Source organism: Larimichthys crocea, chromosome VIII (genome assembly GCF_000972845.2).
Source record: "Larimichthys crocea isolate SSNF chromosome VIII, L_crocea_2.0, whole genome shotgun sequence".
In the NCBI taxonomy this organism is placed as follows: Eukaryota; Metazoa; Chordata; class Actinopteri; family Sciaenidae; genus Larimichthys; species Larimichthys crocea.
The window spans coordinates 477457-504213 of NC_040018.1; the positions used below are offsets into that span (position 1 = coordinate 477457).

Below are 26757 nucleotides of genomic sequence, written 5' to 3' on the forward strand. Positions count from 1 at the left end.
AATCAAACCACTACGAATCAAACTTATGGGTTTGTGACACAACTACACAACTGGCAGGTACAACTGTTACAGCTTGTTTGATCACAAATAATGCCGGTGTGAGTTGTGTGATTTTTGGTGGCGCCGCAGTAGGTAAATGAGACGGCAGGAGGGGGCATTTAACACTCCCATACTGAGACGGAGGAATGAGGGAGGGTATTTTTGGTTGTGACCCGGGGGGAAAGTGCTTAAATGATAAACAGCAAATATTCTACGAGAGCAAATCTGATTTCTCACAATTATCTCTGCAAGCCTGACAGGCACCAGGGGTGGGCCAGGAACACTGAACTGGTGGACACTGATTGGGTTATTTGTCCTCTCTTATTCAAGGCTGAGGGATTGTGGGAGCTGTTCTGAGGAGAGTCTCTCTGCAGGTGCATACCAACCCCTTACAGAAAGCAAAATCCCATCACCTAACCATGACTCATAGTCACTTGTGGTTTGAAGAAAGCAAAGGGTGACCAGTTGTAAAGTACTTATTAACCCATGTCAGGTGGGGCAGGCCGTTCAAAATGAAGAGATAGGCCGTTCACAATGGAGACATTACAGTGATTCACTTCATCAGGATGGTTGTGTGATTACAGAGCTGACTATGTGATGACTTGAACAGTCTCTATTGTCAATATAACATATTCCCATTAAATATGGGTTTGATAAACTGAACGTCAGTCTTTGGGTAATGTGAGCTGACCATATTTATTTTGATTTTAGGAGTTTCAGAGCTTTCAGAAAACTCATTGTTGTAGTTTGGAAGTTGTATAATACATGAGTACAACTCAGAAACTGATAATTCCAGGATGACATGAAAGTAGCATATGAGGTGACAATGCTGGCTTGTTGACAGCCAGATATATTTAAAGAAAATGCTTTGAAGGCCCTGAAAACCTATTTTCTTAATCAGCTTCTCACTTTAAGCAATGATAGCCTGCATGAACACCACACTTTGGATGCCTTTGCTTATTTTATACCTCCCTATATATCAATATTATCTGTCACTGGTTTGAAGTGGGCAGATCTTAGATAGAGTGATGTCAAGTGTGAATACTGGCCAGTGTTGAGGTTGCTTGCTGATGTTGCCAGGCCACTGTGATTCAAATCTGATTGAAATCTGATGAAGTAGAGCGAAGTATGTCAGTTTTTTTTAACTACACTCCAACCTTGATTTGTGCTGACTTTATCACCAGTATGCTAGAAAGAAATATTTTATATTTCAAAGTTTTAATTTGTTTTAATACATCAAATTACCCAAATTTTCCACAGGGATCAATTTTATCCGGCACATTATACCAAGAAAGAAAATGTTCAACTTTGTCTCAGTGTAGAAAACAATAAGTTCAATAACTTACATAACAAGTCATTGCTGCATTTCATTAATTCACTGGTGGCTCAAGAGCTGCAGGATTGCAGGAGGCAATTATCACACACAAGTAAAATTATGATTCAAAATGTGTATTTTAATACAGAAACACTTTGCATGGCATCTAATAAAGATGGTTACAGTAAATACAAGATTATTTTGAGGTGCTGAAGCTTCTTGGAGGAAAAGGGTGATGTGGGACTCTGCGGACAGACGGCTCCTGCAACAAACAAAACACAAACAGTCTTAGTTAACGTGTTACTAGTAACTTATTTTTACACTTACATATACAATCAGATTATGTCATGGTCTTACCTCGGCATGGGAATCAGTCTTATACGTTACCTTGCGGATACAAAATAATAAAAGTGTTAGAAGTAGGAACTTTGTAGGAACTTTGCTCTTTAGGGGAAGAGGAAGTTTTTTTGTTTTTTTGAAATGGTCTTTTTTCAGCTCTTTTGAGTTTTTTTCACTGCCATATTTCCTTTTTTCTCTTATTTTTTCTTTTTGTTGTCTTTTTTTTGTTTTTGGCAGGATGTTTTCAGACCATTTCAATTCTTTATTTTTTGTACAATCCAAAGTAAAGCCAAGAACTGAGAAGCCAAAGCGTTCATACAAATCATTTAAACCCAGACATAAAATATTTACACAAGCATTTAAACCAGTCAACCTAATACTATTCTGCAAAAAAGCTACAGTCTATCATTCAGTTAAATTACAACACAGGTTTTGTTTTCTTAAACTGACAGTTCAACAAAAGTGATCGGCTGTCAAATGTCCAGACAAATACTATTTGTGTTTTGTGAACCAAAAAAAAAAAAAAAGATTTCTACATTTAAGAGCATTAAAAAAATTCAACACTTTTAAATTTTTTAAAATGAATCAAACTCGCATATGGTTCTTACACAGGGAAAAAAAGTAAATGTGCCTTGTTGATTTACAAACAGGCATTGAAATCTTATAAAGCTGCTGGATTGTTGCTCCAAGAGCGTGTGACTGAGTTTCATCTGCGCCAGGAGCGAGGCTCGTTGTCATCTTCCTCTTCGTCATCATCCTGCAGCAATGCATCGTCACTCAGCGACTCTTCCGGGTACTGACGGGAGAAAAACAAACACGGAGATTACTGCTTACTCGCTATGGATGATTAAGAAGTGAACCAAAGTGGAAAGACTTTTTATTCTGAGTATCACCCTGCAGACAGGCCCACTGCTTAATGAAAGTGGCAACACAAAAGCTACATAAAGACAATCCTTGATATAATATGTAATGACTCCCTCTGGTGCTCTGAAAATGTAACGACAGCACATTTAATACGCTTTTCTGATATGAAACATTCAAATATCTCCATTTATACGGAGATACTTCCCTGTAGAGTTTTATTCTAGGATCAAATGTATGCAAAAAAAGTGAGAAATGTCCACAAACCTCATCCTCTTCTGGTTCTGCCTCATCAGCATCCGCAGTATTAAGAATCATGACAGCCTTATGCCAGGCCAGTCGTAAAGTCTGGTTGTTGAACCTCACTCCATGAAGGGCCGCCTAAAAGGTCAACGAAACAAACACACGAGTTTAAAAACCAGCCAGGAATTATGAAAACACTAATCAGAAAAAGTTTTTTACTGTTCACCGAAGGAAGCGTCAGTGTGCATGGCCGGCGGCTGACTCACCTGTTCTGCCTCTGCTCTCGACTTGTAAGTGATGACTGCAGACAGGTTGTTTTCGTCAATCTGGCAATCTTCAATCTCTCCAAATTGCTTCACAATTGTGAACAGACAACATTTTGGTCACTTCACAAGTCATTACTGTGCAATTCTGTCACTGCAATTATCTAATTGAGTTCTGCAGCTGCATTACATCACTCTTATTGTAAAATATATTTTAAGCTGTTAAACTCTGCTGACAGTGTTCATACTCAGACACATTCGAAATAATGTAGAGGCTGAGATGAACCAGTGTTTGTATTTCTGACATCCTGTAGGTAGATGTTGTAGTATTTTTTTCTGACAGAGGAGTGAATAACTTTACCTCAGAGTCAAAGTGAGCCGAGTGAAATCTCACTACAGTCGCTGTATGGTACTAAAACTCTAGCAAGACATCTTAATAGATGTGCCAGACAGGACTGTATCTGTGTGTTGTTGCACCAGTCGTGGTCAGTTGTACCGTGCAGATAAAGCCACCAGAGGACACCGTAGATTCTTTTTGCTACACTGAACAATAGTAATTATTCAAAGCACATGGTACTGCTGTATATAATAGATAATTCATGTTTGAGGACTTAAATTACAGTCTAAGTGAGATTACTTTATTGTTCGTACAGAAATCTGAAATGTTTGTGTACTTGTTAATATTCCAATTAAATACGTAGGTTATGTTTAGACTTGAATTCTACTTTGCGTTATATTATTTTGTTTCTGTATTATGAAACCACGAATAGCCTTCATCTAACCAGGATGTGTGAACAGCTGAAAGTTTGTTTTTTTTCCCCTCATGTCCTGACTGACCGATGAGCAATGAGAATTTCCACCCACTCAGCAGTTAAGCTAGCGGTGCCCTTTAACACAGTCACAGATCAGAGTCCTCTGATCTCCCACCTACAGCTTCTATCAAAAGGTCATATTAGTTCAACTGTGGGTATCAAATCTCCTTTTTCTCTCGTCTTTGAGTATTAGAGGCTGACTTACAGCAAAGTGTGGCAACAGGTCTACACGGTCTGTCTCGCCGAAACCAGATATCTCCAGCGCTCGTGGTCGATGATCCACCACTGCATGCATTGGCACACCTCTTCCTCGCCCTCTGGAGCCCCTTCCACGGGCTCTGAGTGCACCGCGGCCCCGTGTGTGGATCCCCCGGCCTCGTCCTGGGGACAGGAGTCCCCTTTTAGCTGCCTGAGTAAAAACCAAAAAACATAGAAGTCAATCAGAGTACAAATATTTGGCGAGCTGAAGAGATAAAAAGACAAACTAAATCATTTCAAATAACAAGAGCACAAGTGCCCTCAAGTGGCAGCTGTGTAAGTTGCATTTTGGCAGTTGATTTAAAGTTTGCTGGGCAATCTTCACTTTCAAAGATCCAAGTCATTACCTCAATTTGAAGCTGGGTATACTTGATCTTCAACATAGCAGTGTCCTCGCCAGCCTGAGTCTTCTTGTACAGGTCCAGCTCTGCATCCAGTAGTTCCTTCTGTGCCTGAACACATTATTAACTCACATCAGTACAGATGACATTGCAGGTTTCAAGCTGAAATTAATAAATCCAAGGCAAGTGTATGCTGTGTATAACTTGTCTGTGTCTGTGTTGTCTGTGTGTTGCACGGGCGCCACTACCTCCGCCTTGCTCTTGGCCGTGCGTAATGGGTTGTTGCTGCTTGAAATTCCCTTTATCTCCTCTTGCAGTTTGGTGATGCTCTTGGTTAACATGCCCAGAGTTTCCATGATTTTGGCTTTATCTTCTGCCTTCATTGCTTTGTTCTTCTCTAGTTTGGATATCAGGAGCTGCAGAGGATAAAAAAACAAGTTCAACTACTGTTTGTGCCACTTCCAACTGAATACTTCAATAACTACACAAGACAGAAATAATATAGCATGTTCATGCATGATCTACAATCCCACACAAAGCATACTGACTGGTTTGGGGACTCGACATATTGCTTATGTGATGAGTCAGACCTTGGTCGGTTTCTGGTTTTGCCAGTCTGGTCCAGACTACAAGCTCAAACAGGCTCTGTCCCTGATAACCGTTATATGTCATGCTTCACACATCTGTTTGCTATGTTAGTAATGGAGAAGCACAAAGCCGTGTTTTGAACTGCTCCAATTTTCTTGTGTATGTTTCACATTAAAAGCCCTCTAGTGTTTCTTAATAGGACTTTTATTGTGAAGGTGTTGTGAAAAACAGTCACGGCTGTTATTGTGTTACACATGTGCGACACCTGGTGGTGAAGTGTGGTATCATCTGTCCAGTCTTACATTGAACCAGTTAGAAAGTTTTTATACAAGCCTATGAAACTCGAGTGTTTTACCTTCTGTGTCTCAATGTGCTTCTCCAGTATTTCCTGCTTCTTCTTCCTTACATCCTGTTGTAGCCTTAGAGCTTCCTGTGAAAGGAATTGTGGGAATTGATTAGCTACTGCCTTCTGTTCTTTGGTATGAGAATCTGAGTTGTTTGCTTTTCCCGTTTCTCCACTCACCTGCTTCTTCTTCAGGGCTTCCTCTGAGGTTTTCTGGGCTGCCTTCAGGGCAGCAGGGTTGTACACAGTCTTTGTGAGGCCCATGGATGTGGAAAACACCTGAAAAGTTAGAGATGATAACTCATAATGTTTTACGCAGTTTGAAAGGAGAGAAATCACAAAAAGAAACTCGGTAATCAAACGGTGAACGTACGCTCACTTTTTCAACAGGAGCTGCTGGTTTGGCAGAGAAACCTAAACGGTCCTTCACTGACACTTTGGAAAGATTCTGCAATAAGGCAGAAAAAATAAATGTTTATACACACCTCTGGCAGATCTGGACAAGTATATGTGAAAAAGCACACCATCCCACACACATACCTGAGAGGCTACGCCAGAATCTTGCGAGGGCTCGGAGTTTGCAGTGAGCATGGGTCCCAGGCGGTCTTTGACAGACTGCTTCAGAGACGTGGCTGACGGCTGCTGAACGATAAAGAAGACGTTGATCACATTATGTATGGATTAATGCATTAGTGCTTTTTAACATAGCCACTGTCAAACAATTAATCTGATGCTTAATCTTCCAGTTATCATTCTGAACTTATTTCTATCATCGACTTCCTACACCTACTAGAATAACTCACAATAACACTTAAAGACTTTACTGTAAGTTTGCTGTGGATGCACTGAATTATGCTCTAAAAAGTTTATGGGTCCAGTTATGCACTAGCATACAAGTACAATACATGAGCAAACTACGAAATGTTGCTAGAAGTGCATTTTTTTACCATGGCTGGCTGTGTCTGAGGCTGCTGCTGTGAGTGAGCCTGACTCTGGCCCTGTCCATCACTCCCATCATCACGAAACCAATGCACCCTGATGAAGCGGTTGTTGAGCACAGCCTCTGTGCTTTGCATAGCCCGCTTGGCCTCGTCTGGAGAAGCAAACTGGATCAGTGCACCTTCTGGGTCATTCTGGTAGGCAACCTGTTGGAAGAAATAAAAAAAATTAAATCAACAGTTATATTAAATCCTGCAGGTAACACTGGGTGAACTTGCCTCAACATTGTCAGATACAAGAGAAACTGTGAGAGAAAAGTGATTTTCACCTTTTCAAATTTGAACTGTGAAGTAACTCACCGCACTCGCTTTTAAAAAACAGTGCATGAGAGCATTTGGAAGAGGGTGTGTAGTTTATTTTAAGGATCTTTCAGGCGCCTCAGTTTCACTTCATTGACTTTTAATTAACTGGCTCATCAGATGGCTTAAATGGCCAAACTGCAACCATACAGGTCATGTTTTAAAAGCCAAATAAATCAATCAAAACCACTACCAAAACTTCACTCATTAACACCCCTTATGTGTTAAACATCAATACCGTGGTCATTTTAAAACTCTTCCACCTTCTGATACAGATTCAGAAATACATATTGTTCACATAAAGTGATTTCACTACACAGTAATGACATTTGATTAACTTCACTGTCTAAGCTGTGTGTCACATCTACATCACCACATGGGGACTGACCTGTAGGTTGACGATGGTGCCAAACTTGCTGAAATGTTCGTTGAGTTTGCTGATGTTGTTGAGCTCGGGGGGAATTTGCCGAACCAGCAGCTTGGTGTTGGGAGAGAATGGGGGTCTTTTGTGGTAGCCCTGGTGGTTGGGTTTGTTAAAGTTGGGTCTGAGCAGAGGAAAGAAATTAAACAACTCAGTGAGGATGGCATTAAATAGACCTATCACCTATCAAATGTGCATACAGCATGACTTGTATTTTATATGACAGGAAAAGGGCATCTTACTTGTCAAACCAAGGTTTCTTGGGAGGGAGGCCTCCATCATGGGAGATAGGTGGTCTCTTCCTTGAATCCGACTCCATAACGATCCTCATACTGTTGTTTGGAATCTTGTCTGGTGAAGAACAAACACTGATAGGTCAGGTCTGAGAGTACAGCACACAAGCTCACAAAGACATCACAACTCTGGTATTCTCCCATCACATCGTCCAAGTACTGAACAATCTGTTCAGTTTTATAAACAATACCTCTTGGCGGCTGATCCTCCCCCATTGTCAGGCCAATCAGGTTGGGTCTCTGGGCGTTGACCCGGTGGCGATAGATCGGCCTGGAGGTACTGGTGATGCTGGGAGCTTCGGGATTGTACACGTCTGTGTCATAGTTGTCTGGTCAGGAGAGAGACTAATAAAACACCACAAGAAGGCAAACAAGGAAACAGTGATACAAAATTAAACCTGTAACTTCAAAAACACGCACAGCATTTACCGGAGGTGAAGAGTGGCACTGAGGCCTGGGGAATCGAGGAGCGCATCCCCGAGGAGACAATGGTGGGAACTGAGCTGGTGATGGAATTGGGAGGAGCATCCATGCCTGACGGTTGCAACGGAGGAAGGGGAGGAGGCGGACCTGCGTCAGACAAGGTAATACAACATTTTAGAACTCCAATTTAATTGACAAGATTGTCTCGAGATTCACTTACATTCTTACACATACGTTCACTGTAAATCACTTTGTTTTGAAAACTGCATATACTTCATTCAAGTTTTCTTCTAAACTAAATAAACATTCCTACCTGCAACAGGTGGAAGGCTGGGTGGGAGGGCGCCTGGTGGAGGCACGGGGGGCCTTAAGTTCACAGGTGGGGGATTCATGAGAGGTGGTGGTGGTGGGAGGCCTGGGGGAGGTGGTCCGTCCACACCTGGCATTGGTGGAGGTTGGAAGGGCAGCATATTGGGCAAATTGACATCTTCCACTACAACTGGGTCACTTCCATGGTCGAAAGGACACATGTCACCTCTCATGCAGAAGCCCTTTTCTGGAAAAGACAGACGACACACATAGAACATGAAACATAAAAGTACAACAACCAACCTATACACTTAAAAGTTTAAAACAGCTCTTCTTACCATCATAGTCCCTGCACCGCTTCCTCTGTTGAGGGGGTGGTCCTCTGATAAAAGGGCCACGATCCACAGGGTGTTCAGGGCGGAAGTCTGACCAGCTCTCAGTGGTGTTGTTACTATGATGATGTGTGGGGGCAATGACTGTAATGGTGCTGCTCAGTGTTGGCACAGGGAAGTGTGATGTGGTTGCAGTGGAGACGAGGGCTGCTGGTGTGTAGCCATCGGCACTTTCTGACCTGTGATCGTGATCATACTTCAACTTTCCAGAATCTCGCTCTGTGAACAGATAAGGGCCACATCAATATGTCATATAATCATACATAATGACACATAATCTTGTTTTTTTTATGTTTTTTTTATCCTGAGTTCATTGTATATATACACAGTAAGTAATGCATAAAGTTATATAATTCATTACTGTTACATTAATAGTGAACAAACACCGACACACACACCTAAACATGAGAAAACTTAGTGATTAAGAAGCTTTGGGTTAGCTTTAATCTGTGTGGACACACAAAGGTCAGCAAGAAAAGTGAACTTTGAGCAGACTGCAGTAAAAGTAGTGTTTCAAAACTCAGGTTTTGGTGTCACTGCTCTCTCCAAAGAACAAACATCTATGAGGTTCTTACCTCTGCTCCTGCTTCTAGACCGAGTTCTGCTGTGTGACCGGCTCCTGCTGCGATCTCTGTCCCTATCTCTGTCCCTGTCCCTGTCTCTATCCCTCTCTCTGTCGCGGTCTCGGACACGATCCTTGCTCCAGCTCCTGCTGCGGCTTCGACTGTAACTGCGGCTGCGGCCTCTCCTGCGATTGTAGCGATCGCGGTACGAGTCCCTCCTTGGTGGGTTGCGGTCGTACTCCCTCTTTCTGGGTCGGTCGTCTCGCTTACGGTCTTCCCCTCTCCTTGAAATGAAAGAGGCGATAATTAGTGAAACGTGAACACGAATCGAAACAGAAAGCAGAAACAGGAAGCTGCACACACCTGCCATCTCGGCTGTAGCGAGAGCTCGATTGCGGAGGGCTGTGATTCACTCGCCGAGAAAACTTCTTCTCCCGCTCTTCCTCCCGATTTGTCTGAAAATAAAAAAAAAAAAAAAAAAAAAAGGCAACGTCAAACAGATATTGCTCATCTAAGATGGCAGGTCTGACTCTTGATATAAGAGGCTTACCTCCTCTTTTTTCTGCTCATCTTTCTCAATTTTGACCAGAGAGGACGGCTGCTCTGGCTGCGGGAGGTAGCTTTTGTTGTTAATGGCTTCGAACAGCTTATCCACAAATGGCTGGGTCTCTGAGAGGAGGAGGAAATCGTGCAAATTAAAAGAAAAGAAATGTTAACATACATTGGAACATCAACTCACTTTTTCTGTACTTAAAACCTTTTCCATCTGATTGCATTGTCCTATTTTAAACCTGTTTTTAATGTTGTGTCCTTGTAATTTGCTACTACTTTTATGATTCTTTTTGTTTGTTTCTGTTGCTGTCTACTTTTGTTTCCTGTAAGGTGTCCTTGGGTGACAACAACAACACACTGGATCACAGATTAAACATGAAACGAGGCCTGTAAAGTATAGCTTTTTTCTGAAACAGTAAGGATTCATTGAGGTTGGATCTACTGACTCTCTTGCGTTACATTAGCACACACTCCTTACCTTTGATTTAACATCCTCTTGCATATTGTGAACTCATGCAAAGTGGCAAAACTTGCAAAATCCTGCACAAACCTTACAGCCATTTTCATCCTAAAAACATTTTTTTTTTAACTTAACGTTAATGTACCCTTGCACCTTGCATACTTTGGTCCATGCTGGACTTGAACCTTAAATTTTCTGCTCACCTTTCTGAAGAAATACATCCAACTGGTCTATACACAGGGCTTTGAGCTCCTTCTCACTTTTGTCTTTCTTCACCAGAGCAACAACATACTTGGCAAGGGCAGAAGGGTCTGCATCACAGCTGAGGGGGGTAAAACATACAGAAAATGTACAAACACTGAAATAAAACATCACTTTTGTTAAAGACTTTTGAGTGAGCGGCTAACAGCTAACGATACTCACATAGGCTCGAGGGTATCAGACAGCCATGTTTTCAAGGCATCGAGGTTTTCAATGATCATCTTAGACCCGGCACAGCTTTCCTCCCCAACACGGCCAGAGTTAACGCTATCTGGAGGACTGCTGGTTATCCGTTTAAAAGGAGGGTTAGTAGAGACGGACTTTCGCTCCTTTGGCTGCTAAAAACCGTCGGTCAGCTTAGCCACGTTAGCTTGACGTCTGTCCAGGCCCCTAAACGTGCTGCACGACTCCTGCACCCTCAATGAACAAACAAGCACGGCGGCTCTGTGGTTTGTTTCAGCGTTTAAACAAGTAAGGGTTTGTTTGTTTGTTTAAATGGTTTTTTTTTAATCCGTTAAACAACTTGGGGAGCATCCACGATTCACTTCAATACTTTATCCCCTCTTACGAGCTAACCATGTACCATGGCGACTATTTACTACCGGTTGTGTTCGCGTTGGCGAAATATCGCGAGAGGAGGAAGAGACACAGACACACACGCACGCGCGCACACACAGGTTGTACTGTTATATATTACTTGACAGGTTATTATATATTAAATTATGTATACTTTAATTACAGAGCATCGGTCACATGAAAACTGAAAAATAAATAGGCACCAAGAAGATGAAAAGTTATTTACACTTTATTTATTTATTATTTCTTCTATTGTATTTTTTGTTGTATTCAAATATACCGGACTATCTATCTATCTATCTATCTATCTATCTATCTATCTATCTATCTATCTATCTATCTATCTATCTATCTGTCTGTCTGTCTGTCTGTCTAGTCGTAGCAGTATCAGTTGTAATAGTAGTAGTAATAGTAAACATTAGTAGTAAACATTTAACTTCTCTGTACATTCAAATTTGAACGTATGGTTACTGTGTTATAGGTCAATTCTAATGTATGTATGGTTGTATCTATCTATCTAGTCGTAGCAGTAGTAGTTGTAATAGTAGTACAGTAATAGTAGTAAGCAGTAGTAATAGTAACAGTAGCAGTTGTATATCTAATCAGTGATTCAGTTGTGATAGTATTATGAACTATTTTGATTGCACAGGATTATTTTCCCAAAAGCATTTATTAACTCCAACCCTTATAAGGGTCCCAGTAGGCTTGAGTCAATTTAAAGATATTAGTCCCATTGTAAATCTAAAGGTTAAGATCATTTTAAATGCTTTTGGTGGGTGGTCAACTTTCCTCTTAAGTATCTTAAAGGTGCAGTGTGTAGAATCTAGTGGACTAATCACTGCATTGCAATCTCCTCACATCACCATCACCTTCCCAGTGTAAAAGAGAAACAACACTTTATAAAAAAGTCACTATTTAGTTTGTCTGCTCTGGGCTGCTGTAGAAACACAGTGTTTCCACTCCCACTGTAGATATAAAAGGATATTTTTTAAGTAATAAAAAAAACAAAAAGATTCTTATTTTAAGGTGATTAAACATGCATGAAAACATAGTTATGAATATTATATGTCATGTTTGTTTTATTTTGAAAATAAAGTCCCCAAATCTTACACACTGGACCTTTAAAGTTAGATTTAAAAAAGCTTCAGTCTTAACATAATGTCATTTAAAGCATGTTTATTTCTTCATCAGGCTATTGGGTGAAATATTTAAATGAATGACACATGCTTTTTGTAGAAGTATGGTTACATGATGGAGATGTATTATCTATTTAGATATATGCATACATACATGCATGTATGCATGTATGTATACGTATTGGTGAACACCTTGGGATCGTCACAAGTAATTGAATTCTGAAAATCTGTGGATCTAAATAATTCTTGGATGCACACTATTAAGTCAATGACACAATTATACATTAGACAATTTACATCTAATTTGCGTGCTCAGGAACTCGCAAACTTCTCAAACGATTGATTTTGTTTAGTTAGTTAAATGTGTTAAGCTGTAGTGCTCTACCTTTGATACACTGCTAACTGAAAAAGGCTTGACACACACACAGACACAATGTTTAAATGATAATTAGATGTTTTTTATTGTTTCCCAGTTTCACTGGAACTACAGTAAAAAAGGTAAAGAAAGAAAAAAAGAGCAGATAAATAGAAAAAGGTACAAAATGTTTCCATTGCCCTTCATGCAAACCTGTGTGATCCTTCACAATGGTACGTTCCAAAAACTGTTCTGTGACATACATCAGCTCTCTCAATGAAATCAGACTGCAGCATAGACAGCACAGCTTCTAAAACAGCACAACCAAAAATACTGAAAACTTTTTTTTAAAGAAAATAGGTATACTTACTTAAAAAATGTTCTTTAATTCAGTTTATAGTGGACAGAATATTGTTCATCAGTTCTAACTCACATGATGATAAATTACTTTAATTTAAAAAATAGATATAATAATAGAAACACATTTCTTTAAGAATGACATGTTTAAAATAGATTTTTTTTTAAATTAAAAGTTGTTCTGTAACTAATGTTTCATGAATATACAGTACATAGATTAAAATCATGTAAATGTTCTTCCCCAGTCTGTATAAAAACATTGTGGTTTGTAGGGATGGGCGATATGGACTAAAAAAAATTAAAAATGACAATGAATAAACACCAATTCAGACTAATCTTTTTTACTATAAATCTGTCACCAAAATAATAATAAAGGCTAGGGGGGGGGGCTGGTGGTGGGCGTGTCTATACCTGCTGAATGTAACTGCTGTGAAACAATCAGGAAATTACTTTGTATTTCTCTGATTAATAACAGCTTTTTCGAGGTCCATGCTTGCTCTCTATTATTGTTACTCTATGACTCCCTACCAAAGCGCTCTCTCTCTCTCGTTCTCTCTCTAATCATCGGACACGAATCAAATTAGACTTCTTCATGTCATTGTATTTTGCGGCGTAAATTGCGAGTATTGCATTCTTCACTTCATTTGACAGGACGGCATGTACTAACTTATGCAGACAAAGCAAGTATATAGTATAGTATAGTATACTATAGTATAGTATATAGGAAAGAAAAAAGTGGACCATCATTCATCTGTAACAATGTTTGATGGTATCAACATTTCAAAAGCTAAGTCGGCGTTATTTATATAGCATAAAATTACACAAAATAAATTTAGTTTACAGTCTGTATTATATATGGCAACATTAAATGAATAAGGAAAAGTGAGTAGACCTAGAGCTGTCAGTTGAGCAGCTGCTCATTGTCAAAGAGATTAGATTAGGCTATTGTTTCTAGTGTAATTCCTGCTTATTTAGTGTATTAAATTTTGTATTAAGAAATTATATCTGTAAAGTTGCTGTAGATTACAGAGTTGAATCAGCAGTTTAAATATATACCGCACAGTAGACCCAATGGAGAGGAGTCTGCATCTAGTTTTCCCTGTCAGTAAACTGCAGGTTGATGGGAGCAGCAGGGCAGAGCAGGCCGTGGGTTTTGGCCTCGACATCAGCAGTGACAGAAGACACGCCAATGTGGAACTTTTGAATGAGCTGCACAAGGAGCAAAAACAGAAATGTTAATGAGCTTGTATAACACGTTCTGGTACTGATGCATGAGTACATTGTTGCCAAGATCTTGAGTAACACAGCTGGGAACTTGTATGTCTCCTCTGACGCTGGCAGATTAAAATATATTCAAGAACTCTGTGCTCGTTGCAAACTGTTGCAAATGAAATGTCGAAACTTGGAATGATGCGTTCAGTTTAGGTTTACTAAGTTTATCTTAAATGTCTGGAAAAGATGATGAAGTTGAGTTGGGTTTATGGTGTCTTTGGCATAGTTTGTCACAACAATAAAAACTTTGTTCATTCATTCATGTAAATGGGTACAGTTTTATAAATATGTTTGAGTGCAACTTTTTAATGTGCAAGTAGCTGAGAGTGGATTAATCCCTATCCTTACCCTTGCGAGAGCTAGATGCATCTCCAACTCTGCTATTCTCCTGCCAATGCAGCTCCTGATGCCATAACCAAAGGGAAGTGAACCAAAGTTGTCAACACGATCTGTGGCATCTTTCCGTATCCAGCGATCCGGTCGGAAATCTAAAGCTTCTGGGAAGTTTTCTTCATCTAAAGATGTGGAGTAGTGACACAGGGCCAGCTGAGTCTACGTAACAATGTGAGAAAACAGAAAAAATGTCAATTGTGTAGTGAAAACAGCTGGGCTGTTGTACATGCATCTGTACAAGAGAGATGAGTAATGCAGGGTCATATTACATCTGGTTTTACTGTAATGTTTTTGGCTGCCTCTTACTTTTTTTCTCTTCACTCGCATCTCTTATATCCACATAAGTCTTACCCCTTTGGGAATGAAGTATCCACCCACCACCAAGTCATTCTGGGTAATCCGTCCATTGCCTGGAAGAACTGGAAAAAGCCTGTTTCCAGGGAGGGGCATACAAAGACTGTTATTCAACGGCATTATGCATAAATCTAAATCTCCTTACAAAGTTTAAGTCTCAGATAACTGGATGAGTGAAAGACACAAACAGAGAGAGATAATGAACAAATTAAACATTTTTAAAAGTCTACAGAAGAAAAAGCTGGGAGAGTATAAAAAGACATGCAGTGTGCACCTGAGAGTCTCTTTGACCAGTCCTCTGATGAGAGGTAAGCGAGGGACATCGTCAGCTGTGGCGACTGTTCCAGGTCCCAGAGTACTCATCACCTCTGTATAGATTTGCTGCTGCATGTGAGGGTGTCGTGCTAACAGGTAGCTGGCCCATGAAAGGGTGAAGGATGTCTAGGAAGATAGAAAAGGGTATTTTTGTAAATCCAGTTGTGTCACTCACTCATAGGATTACACCGTTCAGTTTACGTCAAAGGTATACGCATAATCAAAATTAATCCTAATTAATTATCAAATCACAGATTTTAAGACAGTTTTCCCTCCCTCAGATGAACCTCAGATGAACTATTATTTCATATCTTCTTCCTTAATGGGGTCTCTGTGCCAGCTCTTGTTGTGGCACATATCATTTTCATTTCCTCTTTCCTTTATTGCCACCACCCTACATGTCTCACATGTCACTGATCTTTTCAATTTCACGAACATGGAAATGATATGAAAATAGCTGTCCTCCTTCCAGAATCTATCTTTTCAACCAGCCTACTCAGTGTGATACCCATAAATGTCATGCACACCTCCGCTGATCCAAGAGGTCAAACCAAGGTCAATATTGCTCATTGGACAAACTAATGAGCAATAGAGTCCTTGTGCAAGCCCGTTTTTTTTACTGTTCCGTCTCCTACCTCCCTCTCAGATGCTTCCTCCTACTCTGTCATCACGCTCTTCCCATCTAACCAACTTGTGCCTAATCAACCCCAGCTGCGACACATGGTAGCAACAGACAAAGCCAGAGAGAAATCATATGACAAAAGCACATCCATACAACTCTTAAATGATCTGTCGTCTCCCCTCTATGCCCCACATGTACTCTTCTTTGTCTAACATGTAACATGATGCCAGTTTCCAGATCTTTGCTGTTTCATGACACTTTCCCAGAACCACCCCCTGTTCTCCCCTCTCACGTCTCACATTTGCCCAGTAAGTGCCATAACATGGCTGTAGCTCACGTGTCTTGACACGAGTAAAAGAAAATGTACCGCAGGGTCAGGTAATAGCTCAGTTAAGTTTCCCCCCCTAATGGGATGTGACCGTTGCAACAAGTTCAACAAAAACACACACACCCTTTTATCCCGTGGCCCCCCCAGGCTCAGAACAAAACACTCGAAACCCATAATTCTTATTAATCTGACAGTACCCCAAACAAATGAGGCTGTAACTGTGACATGTGTGTGCACACAGATGCAAATGCACACACACATGTATGAGACAAGTGTAAAAAATCTTTCCTATTGGGTATTGTACATTATCAAGCAATTGAACATTAATGAGTTTTAGTAACAGTAATATTTTTTCTGAACATCTTTCATTTTTTTGCAATACAATCTGTAATACAACAGTCTTAATTATCTGTGTGTGTGCTATCTGAACAAACTCTAATCTTGAAACACATGAACACACAACACAGAGGTCTTGCAGAGCAAAAAAGGGACAAAAGCCCCCCTGTGTAGAGGCAGAGGCATATGACAAGAAACAAAACCTGAGCGAGAACAAGTTTGTCAGTGGGACACAGTGTAACCCCTTCGATTCACTGCTCTGACCTGACGCTGGCACAGCTACACAGGCAAAAATATGGCGCCAGAAATCCTACCCTCGAAACTCAACACTGACTCAAACACACAGACACACATGCATCTTCCAACCCCTCCGGCTAAAGCCACCCTCACTGCATGCCCACTCTGCACATGTTCTTTAACACTCCTGCACACACACACACACACACACACACCGTGTCAACCCCAGCCAGCAGCATCTCCGTCATGTTGGCGTAGATCTCCTCCATGCTCATTTTCTTGCTAATGAGCAAGTGTGTAAGCAGTCCTCCCTTCACTTCCTCTCCTCGTTCCAGTTGGGACTTGATCTCAGTGAGCCTCTTATCAATGTGAATACGGCCTGGGATGAGACAAAGAACAAAACATTCCTTTCTATAAATGCCAGTTTCCAGGGTATTTATTCATCGGCAGACCTAAGCTTTACTTTGTTGGATTTTAAAAAGCACCACAGAGAAGCTTATCTAACATGTTTACAACTGGAAAACTACGTATAGTGAACCTTTTTTTTTTTAAAGATTTGGACTGAAAAAAGTCATGTTGGTAAACATTACGTAACACGGAACTTTACTTTTTGGGATAAAGAGAAAACAAACCTAAAAGAAATCATATGTGCATTTTATGTGCCACATCTGACTCCTACTTGTTCCACAACTAGGCAGACAATTCACATTAATACAGTACATATATATATGAGATATATAATATATATAGATATATATATATATATATAATAATATATATATATATATATATATAAATAAGTATATATATATATATATAATAAGTATACTAAAAAAGTAGCTTTAAACCACTTACTGAAATTGAAGAGGCCATCCCAAGAGAGACAGAACTCTTCCCATGGTTTGGGAATTATCGGTCGGAGCCACTTGGGGATCGCCCCAGCATACATGGTTGTCTTGAAGGAGCTGAACATGAGGTGAAGTGCATTGATGTAGTCTTGAGTTTCCTGGGGAATCTTGTTTTCCAAACAGCCTAGACGGCACTCGTATAAAATGGCGGCCACACCTGTAAAAACAAAGACAGTAGGAGTGAGGCATAAATGTCTGTCATAACGTGTCATAAATATCTTCTGTACAGTTGGTAAAAGCTTTTTTCTTGATTTATGTCACACTGGTCACATGTATCCATAAATGGGGTTGTACATTAAAGCAATTGTTGATGGATTATTAGGATGTGACGAGCATCATGTGATTTAAGGGGTGAGGATTGCATAACATAGTTTGCATACTTTTTTTCCCCTCGTCTCTCTGCTGTTAACTCTTCCTGACTACCTTTTGTCCTCTCTGGCAGCCTCACTGATCTCCTTTCTCCCCTCCATCTATACTACCTATCCTTTGTAGGATCTTCACCAACCTTCCATGGCGTATTTGAAGAAGAGGTCATTCACGTTGCTGACAGTTGCTCTATCGGGCTCCTCGGCGCGCAGAATACGAACTCTCTTTATCAGGTCATCGACCACGTTGTTCACATCATCAGAAAACTCTGCCACGTCGCTGGGACGCATGATGAGCTGTCTGAGCACACTCCGCATCTTCAGCCATTTGTCTCCCTCACTGGGAAACAGGACACAAGTTGAGTTTTTAGCATTCCCATGTTTAGAGGAAAGAACATTGCATTTATAAAGGATGGCAGCAGCGAAAAGCAGTAAGTTGAGAGTTTACAGATGCAAAAGCATTGAGAATTCATAAGCGTGCACACTAGAAGGGAACTTACAGGCATAAAAGGGTTAAAAGTTGAAGCAGACTTACGCTGAGATGAGGCCAGTGGAACGGCCTCTCATGTCCCTATACTCCTGCCACGACTCCATGTTGGCTCTCTGTGGGGCCACACCTTCGGCCCTCAGCACCTCGGCCACTAGATCACGGTCCGCCACTGAGACCACCAGCTGGGGTCCAAAACGGGATTTGAAAATTTTGCCATACAGCTTTCTGTGCTCCATCTATAAAGCAGCAGTTACAACAATAAATTAGCAGTCAAATGACTAATTACATGTTATCCATCCTTCCATAAATTGGCTTCATTTATTTGCCTGAAAATTGCATCAGTAAGTTGATATCTGTATGAATGCCCATGCAAAATGGCAGTGTTCACACAGCTGCTCTTGATGTTTATCAAATAAACCACTGTTTAAGAAGACTGATGATGTGCCATGATTCGATTCAATTCATTGATTGATTAAATTACTTTTAAAAAGAACTTTCTTTAGACTTTTTTTCTTAAAAAACAATCCAGTTTTACTTGGACTGGATTTCCAGATCAAATAAATTAATCTCTAGTGTAAGTGTACAAATATATAACATATAATAAATAACTATGCATGTTTTACAACTGCAGCTTTTACATTGCAATGCAAATAAAAAACTATGGGTAACGAAGAGCATTTATTAGATTGAAAAACCTTTTTTAAAAATAAAAAATGTTGATATCTATTAAAATAATTCCAACATTGCATGCAAGTGTGTGTGCCGTGATATGATGTGAGTCCTGATTTGGTGTGTCAGCACAAATCACCAGTGATTCCTTTTAATCTATAGAGACGACATCACAGGGTAGGTAACAAACGTGGCATTTATCTTATCTTGCCATGTTGATTGACACATCATTTACTCGTGTTCCTTTTAACAATGGAGACCAAAGCGTTTTACAACAATCTGCTGCATCTATCAAGGTATTCACGTGAGGACTGCTGCAAACGACATATCCAAACTTTTTGTGCGTTTTTAACTCAACTCATGTGCAGTTTCATGCATCTAGGTAGCAAATGCATGAACCCTTTGCTATTGGTTGGAAACACAAAGATATTATATCATTTGTCATAAAAGTGAGAGAGAAGGAGAGAGAGAGAGAGAGAGAGAGAGAGAGAGAGAGAGAGAGAGAGAGAGAGAGAGAGAGCATTACCTGGATTTTATGAATTCTGCTGAATCCGTCTCTCCAGAAAAACTCGACCAAGTTGGACACGGTGCTGGGTCCAGGCATCTCCTCCAGAGTTTTGATTGTGGCTTTCTTGTCGAAATTTACAGGTGTGATCAATCTTTCGGGCATGGCTTCTTCCCCAGCCGCGGAGATCCCACAGGTCTCGCTGGATGAAGACTTGTGTAAGGAGCGTAAAATGAAGGACAGCTGCTTATTCAGCCGGTCGCCTTGAAAATTCTTCCAACACACCGTCGTAAACTGATTCAGGATTGCCATTACTTGGATATGTTTCGATGTTTCCGTGATTAAAAAAAAAAAAAAAAAAAGTACTTATAATTGCAAAGTCTAGAAGAGCAGTTCACATCTGCATGTTCCCAAGACGTCCTCTCTGTGCAGCAATTGGAGTATGCTGTAAAAAGACCGTGTCAGCTGAATGACTGAATGCAGATGTAGTGTATGTAACGCTTTTATATAGTGTTTGGTACAACCACACAAGTGGAACATGATTGGATGCTTGCCTCAAAAGATGGGAGGGAAGACTATGTGGAAAGACACTCCCCTCAGGAGGATGAGATCCATCAGAACCAAAACCTCATTGTACAAAAAACACACGTTTGCCTGTGTCTGCCAATGGCCTCATCGTGAAGGCGAGGACCTCCCTCTGATACTCACTCTCATCCTCCACCCCAGTCTCTACAGGTTACATTAACAAACAACTTTAATGCATACTGTGAACTATTGCACATTACATAACTGTTCATTCCTGCACAGTGTGCACAGCTCTTTTCATTTAAAAAAACATATTACACATATATTTCTATATTTTTCAATACCATTTTTAAATCAGTATTTCAGTGCAAGGACATTACATTTGGTGATTTTAGTTCTTTTGAATATCTCTGTTTTTTAATGAACGGTGATCCAAGTCCTTTTTCTAATCATTTATAGACCACCAAGGTATCGGAAAATTCATCAATGAGTTTGCTGATCTGATTTCAGTTATCTGCACTGACTACAACTTTTTTTTATCGTAACTGGGGATTTTAACATTCACATAGACAATAACATGGATACTAATGCCAAAGAACATTTCTAAACATTTCTGTGTGTTCTTTGACATTCAGATAACCTCTGTGAAATGAGATTACTAGTGCTAAGTTTATGGAGGTTATAGCGATGTCACCAACTGTGAGCGCAGAGACAGTTGATGAACTCCTGGATAATTTCAACTGGAAAATCTCAAATGTCATGGATGCTGTTGCACCTATTAAAACTAAGATGACCTTGAGTAGACAGAGATCACCATGGAGGAACACTATGAAGCTAAAGGCATTGAAAACAGATTGCAGGAAAGCAGAGCGCAAATGGAGAAAAACTAAACTTCAAATTCACCACAACCTCTACAAACAAAGTCTCTGTAATTTCAACCATGAGTTAATCAAGGCTAGACAGCAACACTTCTCTAAAATTATTAATAAGAACATCAGCAACACTCGCACTCTGTTTGCTATAGTTGATAAGCTTACAAACCCCCCAAAAGAGATAGTTTCAGAACTCTCTTCAAAAGAAAAATGCAATGAATTTGCTCACTTTTTCAATGAAAAAATCAAATCTATAAGGTTAAATATCAACACAAATCTACAAAATGATAAAATGATGCAGTCCCTAAAACTGCCTAGGAATGAATCAACTGTGATGTCAGAATTTAATACAGTTGATCAAAAAAACGTAGAAGAAACAGTTCAGCATCTTAAATCATCGACATGCTGTCTTGACACAAAGCCATCTGACTTTTTTAAAGCTATTGTAAAATCTGTCCAAACAGATCTGCAGCAAATAATAAATTGCTCACTTCAATCAGGCACGTTTCCTAAACCCCTAAAAGTAGCTGCCATCAAGCCACTCTTAAAAAAGCGAACAATCAACTGTTTTTTAATCAACTCAGTAATTTCTTGAACGCCGGTGGACTTTTTGACAAATTTCAGTCAGGTTTTCGAGCTCACCACAGTACAGAAACAGCTCTTATTAGAGTGTTAAATGACATATGGTTGAACACTGATTCAGGCAAGGTATCAGTTCTGGTCCTGCTGGATCTCAGTGCTGTGTTTGACACTGTGGAACACAGCACACTGCTGAACAGATTGGAAACATGGGCAGGACTCCGTGGAACAGTCCTAGAATGGTTTAGGTCCTACTTGGAGGAGCAGAGTTATTTTGTGACCGTTAGAAGTTATTTAATCGGATCGAGTGGCTATGACATGTGGGGTTCCTCAGGGGTCAGTTCTTGGACCCATTTTGTTCAGCCTATATATGTTGCCTTTGGGTCAAATTCTGCAGAATTCTAATGTCAACTATCATAGTTATGCAGATGACACACAGATATATCTAAGATATAACTAAGATAATACAAAAACACTAGTTCCTCGAAAGCCTGAATGGATTTGACTTCATGAGCTGTAAAGGAGATTAGCATGTGAGGTACGAAGGTATTATACCGAGGTTGGCCTGGCTGTGCTGTGTTGAGTATGTATTAAGTATTAAGTCCACACACTGTTCTTGGAATACAGTAATATACAGTTTATCCATGCTTCACTGATAGAATTTTCTGAATTGCATTGCATTGAAAAAACAGTAAAGATAAAATCTTTTTCTTGAGGCACAAGCTGCAGGCAGTTGAAACAGACAGTAAACAGGAAAAGACAACACACATTCAACACTCAACACTCTTTTACTCAAACAGTATTTAGTGTTCAGTCAACCACAATTATTATTAATGATAACTGTTAATATTACAGAAAAAAAGCATCATAAATTCACTTCCCACACGTGCCACATAATCAGTTTGCACAAAACACATGGCACTGGATGTTTCTCATTGGAATATCTTCAGTTCAACAAGCAGAGGAAGTAGATCCCAAATGCCTTATTTCAGTCATGTTATTTATTTGGCAATAGAGTTGCACGATACCCACAGTATACACAGTACCCTGTGGTGCCGGGCTCGAGCGGCGAGTCTGCTGTGGCCTCGTCATCAGTGGGAACACTAATTTTTCTCAAAAAAACAAACTTGTTGTTTCAAACTTGTTTCAGTCGAATTCTTACTTCACCAGTATTATGTTTATCATGCACCAAACAGAATTATAAGTTATTAATAAGTATTAAGAACTTGTACAAATACATTGCAGTTCATAAAAAAAAATTAAAAATAATTCATGGATCGTGGCTGCTGCTGTGGTCCTGCATGACGTCCACTACACATATTACTACTGTCATTATTGCTACCATATCTCCATTACAGTTCATAGTTAGTTGATGATTTGCTGCTGCTGTGTGTCTATGTCTGTCTATCTCTATCACAGGCTCCACTGCTACTGTAATCATTTTATCATTCATTATGATTCATTGTCATTTTATCAGTCATTGTAATTGTACAATATGTTTGTGTTGATTTGTTCTGTACACGTGACATCTTTTGCATGTCTGTCCGTCCTGGGAGAGGGATCCCTCCTCTGTGGCTCTTCCTGAGGTTTCTTCCACCTTTTTTCCCTGTTAAAGGTTTTTTGTGGGCAAGTTTTTCCTCACATAAACTGAGGGTCTAAGGACAGAGGGTGTCACTCCCTGTACAGATTGTAAAGCCCTCCGAGGCAAATGTACTTTGTGACTTTGGGCTATACAAATAAAATTTGATTTGATTTGATTTAATACTAAAAAAAGGCTGCAGTATCGCGATAATACCTGGAACCGTGATACTTTGTCTGGTATAGTATCGTGGTTACTCATTTTGGTATCGTGACAACTCTATTTGGCAATACTTTACAATACAATATTACAATACAATCACAATAAAACTGTGTACTGGGAAAGAAATTGTGATGTGTAGCCACTAGTGAGTATTATTTGATATGATTGCCTAGCCAAAGTTAACATTTGACTGCAAATGTCATGTGTGTAGGTTATTGAGAAAGCTGGAGCTGAGTACCTTGCACTTTAACTTACCTGCAAAGTACCTTATTTTGACCACAAGGGTGCAGTGTAGTTATATTTCTGTTTAATTGGGAACCACCCAGTAGCTCCCAGCATCAGGTGTATGAAGTAAGGTGGAAATCACTGTGAGTTGAATGGTGGTGAGGAGCACAACAGTCCTTACCGACATCCAGATGAAAGCCAGTTTATGTTAAGCTCCAGTCAATCTGCATGGTAACGTTCTGTTTTTGTTTTTTTCATCTTTCTTTGCTCCAATAAATGGGAACCTCACCCAAAAGAGAACAACCTTTGCACAGTATTTCGTTTAGCCTGGAATTAAGTTAAGAGCAATCCTCAAGTCTCAATCTTTTTTGGATAGTCCCAACACTCCAAAAAGTGAGAAAGGCAACAGAAAAGAAAAGGAAAAAGAAAAAGGAGTTCCACAGCCACCCCTAACTGTACTCTCATTCGGTTGCAAATAAATGTGGTTTTGGCAGAGACTATTGCTTCATGCCAGTCATCTTCGATAAATTGTCCCCCCAAGATCGCGCCCCCACTTCTGTATCACCTTCCTTATATCTGATGGCTCTAAGGAGTAGAGCAGTGAATAGGAATGAGAGAGAAAATGTCTTGTGTCTTTTTGATTCAGTGCAAATGAATCTATATCACTGAGAGAGGGAGTGCCTGTGTGGAGATTTTTCAACAGAATAAAACTACAGAGTTGAAGGTACCCTCTAGATGCAATGTTGTATTTTTGTTGAAGCTGTTGAAAGGACATCAGTGTATTACCCTGGTATTCATCATGTTGCTCTGCAGCTGAGTTAAAGTTCAGGGTTTGGAGTCAGTGCATCTACTTTCTGAAGCACTTGAACAGTGGATGAATGCCTTTGTTTGCTGCTTCTACTCTGATATTCCATGTAGACTGTGTCATCTGCAAAACTGCTCTGAGAACCAATGAGGCGAGAGAAAAAATGTGAGAATATTGTAATATGCAAAGTACAACTGTACGAATGCTGAGTTAATTGTATTTATGTGCTCACTGAGTTTAAGATCCTCACCTGTGGTCCGTGAAGATTCTCGTTCATCCAGGTCATCTTTCTTCAAAAGGGTCAGAGTCGTTAAAGGAGAAGGTGAGGTCAAGTGTGAACGACGAGGCGCTCAGGTTGACTGAGTGGACGATGGTCGTTGGAGTCACATTTAAGGCCAAGTGTGAATTCCTGTTCAGTCTCCAGGAATTGATGAAAGGACTGCGTAATAGGTGGGTGATAAGTGGTGTCTGAGTGTCTTGAGTGTCTTTGTTTTCACCAAACCAGCCACTCAACAAGCACATGGTTCAACACGGGAGGGCCAATTCATCAGGACTAGATTTTGCAGTTTTCTTACAGCTTATGGACAAGGGACACTCTTTTAGTGACACTGTCGTTCACATTTTGGACAGGAAGACGGGTAGTTTGAAAGAGGAGTGAAGGAAGCTATCTATGTAAAAGTAGAGAAACCATCCCTTGACAGACGAGGAGGCCTCAGGCACCACTAATCCCCCACATACAATACTGTCTTTTTGTTTATTCATAAACATTTCCCATATTGTCCTGAAGGATTTGTCACAAATACATTGAAGTATTGAAGTAAGAAAAAGTATCAACAACCGAACAGATGGCTTTTTCTTGGGATAAACTAACTCTGCGTGTGTGGGAAAATCTTTTTCTGCCATTCTACCATTTTTGCCCAGTCCCTACTTTGTTGTGTTCCCCTAGTAACAGGAACTGTTGCCAGAAAAACTCGGATTTCAGTCTTGGTGCATCTTGAAGTTCAGCCAGGCTGCATTGGAAGAAACCAAACACTTTTGAATATGTAAAATCAGACTCTAAACAGTCTGGGGGAGTTTGTGTAGACAACAGAAACTGCAAATATAATCCCTTAAATCTTACACACTGGACCTTGTTGTAGTGTATAGTATCAATTCTGAAATGCTTTTAATTTTTTTAATCAGTAAATCATGTTTTTTTCAAAGTATGATAGAATATATAGAATATAATATGGATGGCTGTGTTTTCATTAGTAAATGCCCACCTTAAAATAAGATTTTGTAATAATTGTTACATGTTTATGTAACATGTTTATACAGTAGGGCCTTTTCTGTTTTTTGTGACCACCATAGCTTCTCCATCATGTTAGGAAGGAGAGGGGGCAGTGAGGGGTTGCAATCAGAAATTACACCGCTAAATGTGACTAAATCCTTTGCACTGGTCTTGTATATCAAGTTGTCCAATATTAAGTGAAATATACATGAAGCGCCTCTTCAGATTCTGGGTCCACTGACCACAAGGGGTCGTATGGTGGCTGAATGAGTGCAGTTCATATTTGTAGATATAGATTGATTGGTTTATCTTGGAGATGAAAATGGTGTTGATCTTGGGGTTGTGTTTGATGTTCTGTAAAATCTGCATACAGCGAATCCCTGTGAGGTTGGACCATAGATGTAGAGCAATGTTACAAAATGTAAAGAAATCTTATCTCAATATGCAACTTACTGAAACATTCAAAGTACTGCTGTCTTTATAAATAATTTACTTGTTGGGGAAAGACAATAATCTTGTCAATGTGTGGCTCGTTGAAGCAATTGAGAAACTGCACCACACCTGAAGATAGCTTTGTCTATGTGGAATCACTTGGTATGCAACATGTCACTGAGTAATGGCAAAAATGAATGAATGAATGTCTAAAAGGCATTAATTAATTCATTCCTTTCAGCTGACTTTCGGGTGAGAGGCAGGGTACACTGTGTACGATATCACCAGCTCATCACAGCTGGCATATGGAGACAAACAGTCACATTCACAACAACGGGACACCACACCAACCGTTCACACCTAGGAGTCACCAATGAACAAATGAAGTGTGGAGAACATGCATGCTCCACCAATCTTCCCCAGCTGAGATTCAAAGCAGGAACCTTCTTGCTATGAGGCAACAATGCACACAGTACAAGGCTCTAGATGTTTGTTTTTTTTGTGGATATCATCAAGTCAACAAGATGAGGTTCAAGGGAAAAAGGTTTGGTAGTTATACTTTCTTTACTTGGCCAAATCACAATAAATTGGTGTACTGGGAAATGACGTATAGCAAGTGGTGACTATATATATTTGCAGCCAGGAACAACAGTCAT

The 26757-nt window shown here is 39.9% G+C and overlaps 2 protein-coding genes across 6 annotated transcripts; both read right to left on the reverse strand.

Moving 5' to 3' along the window:
* Positions 1–1472: 1472 nt before the first annotated feature.
* Positions 1473–11010, reverse strand: rbm26 (RNA binding motif protein 26). 5 transcript variants are annotated; one of them, XR_002042138.2, is made up of 23 exons: positions 10537–11010; positions 10317–10435; positions 9652–9770; positions 9465–9556; positions 9114–9385; positions 8485–8757; positions 8151–8393; positions 7835–7984; positions 7606–7743; positions 7364–7472; positions 7089–7245; positions 6350–6547; positions 5943–6044; positions 5776–5850; positions 5583–5681; positions 5415–5489; positions 4720–4887; positions 4478–4582; positions 4078–4281; positions 3064–3150; positions 2822–2935; positions 1712–2489; positions 1473–1616 (listed from the first exon to the last, which is right to left on the reverse strand). XR_002042138.2 is itself a non-coding variant. In XM_019262363.2 (22 exons), the coding sequence occupies exons 1-22, from the start codon at positions 10593–10595 to the stop codon at positions 2400–2402; spliced, it is 3039 nt and encodes a 1012-aa protein (XP_019117908.1). In that variant the 5' UTR covers positions 10596–11010; the 3' UTR covers positions 1815–2399. The 5 variants fall into 5 exon arrangements, 4 of the variants coding, with proteins under 4 accessions (XP_019117908.1, XP_019117906.1, XP_019117907.1 ...); XM_019262363.2 differs by lacking the exon at positions 1473–1616 and having other exon boundaries at positions 1815–2489; positions 7844–7984; XM_019262361.2 differs by lacking the exon at positions 1473–1616 and having other exon boundaries at positions 1815–2489; positions 5943–6041.
* A 1801-nt stretch (positions 11011–12811) lies between these two features.
* cyp27c1 (cytochrome P450, family 27, subfamily C, polypeptide 1) lies at positions 12812–20094 on the reverse strand. Its single transcript, XM_010729962.3, has 9 exons — positions 19614–20094; positions 18464–18654; positions 18069–18268; positions 17511–17720; positions 16871–17034; positions 15092–15258; positions 14815–14893; positions 14419–14622; positions 12812–14007 (listed from the first exon to the last, which is right to left on the reverse strand). The coding sequence occupies exons 1-9, from the start codon at positions 19902–19904 to the stop codon at positions 13888–13890; spliced, it is 1626 nt and encodes a 541-aa protein (XP_010728264.2). The 5' UTR covers positions 19905–20094; the 3' UTR covers positions 12812–13887.
* Positions 20095–26757: the final 6663 nt, after the last annotated feature.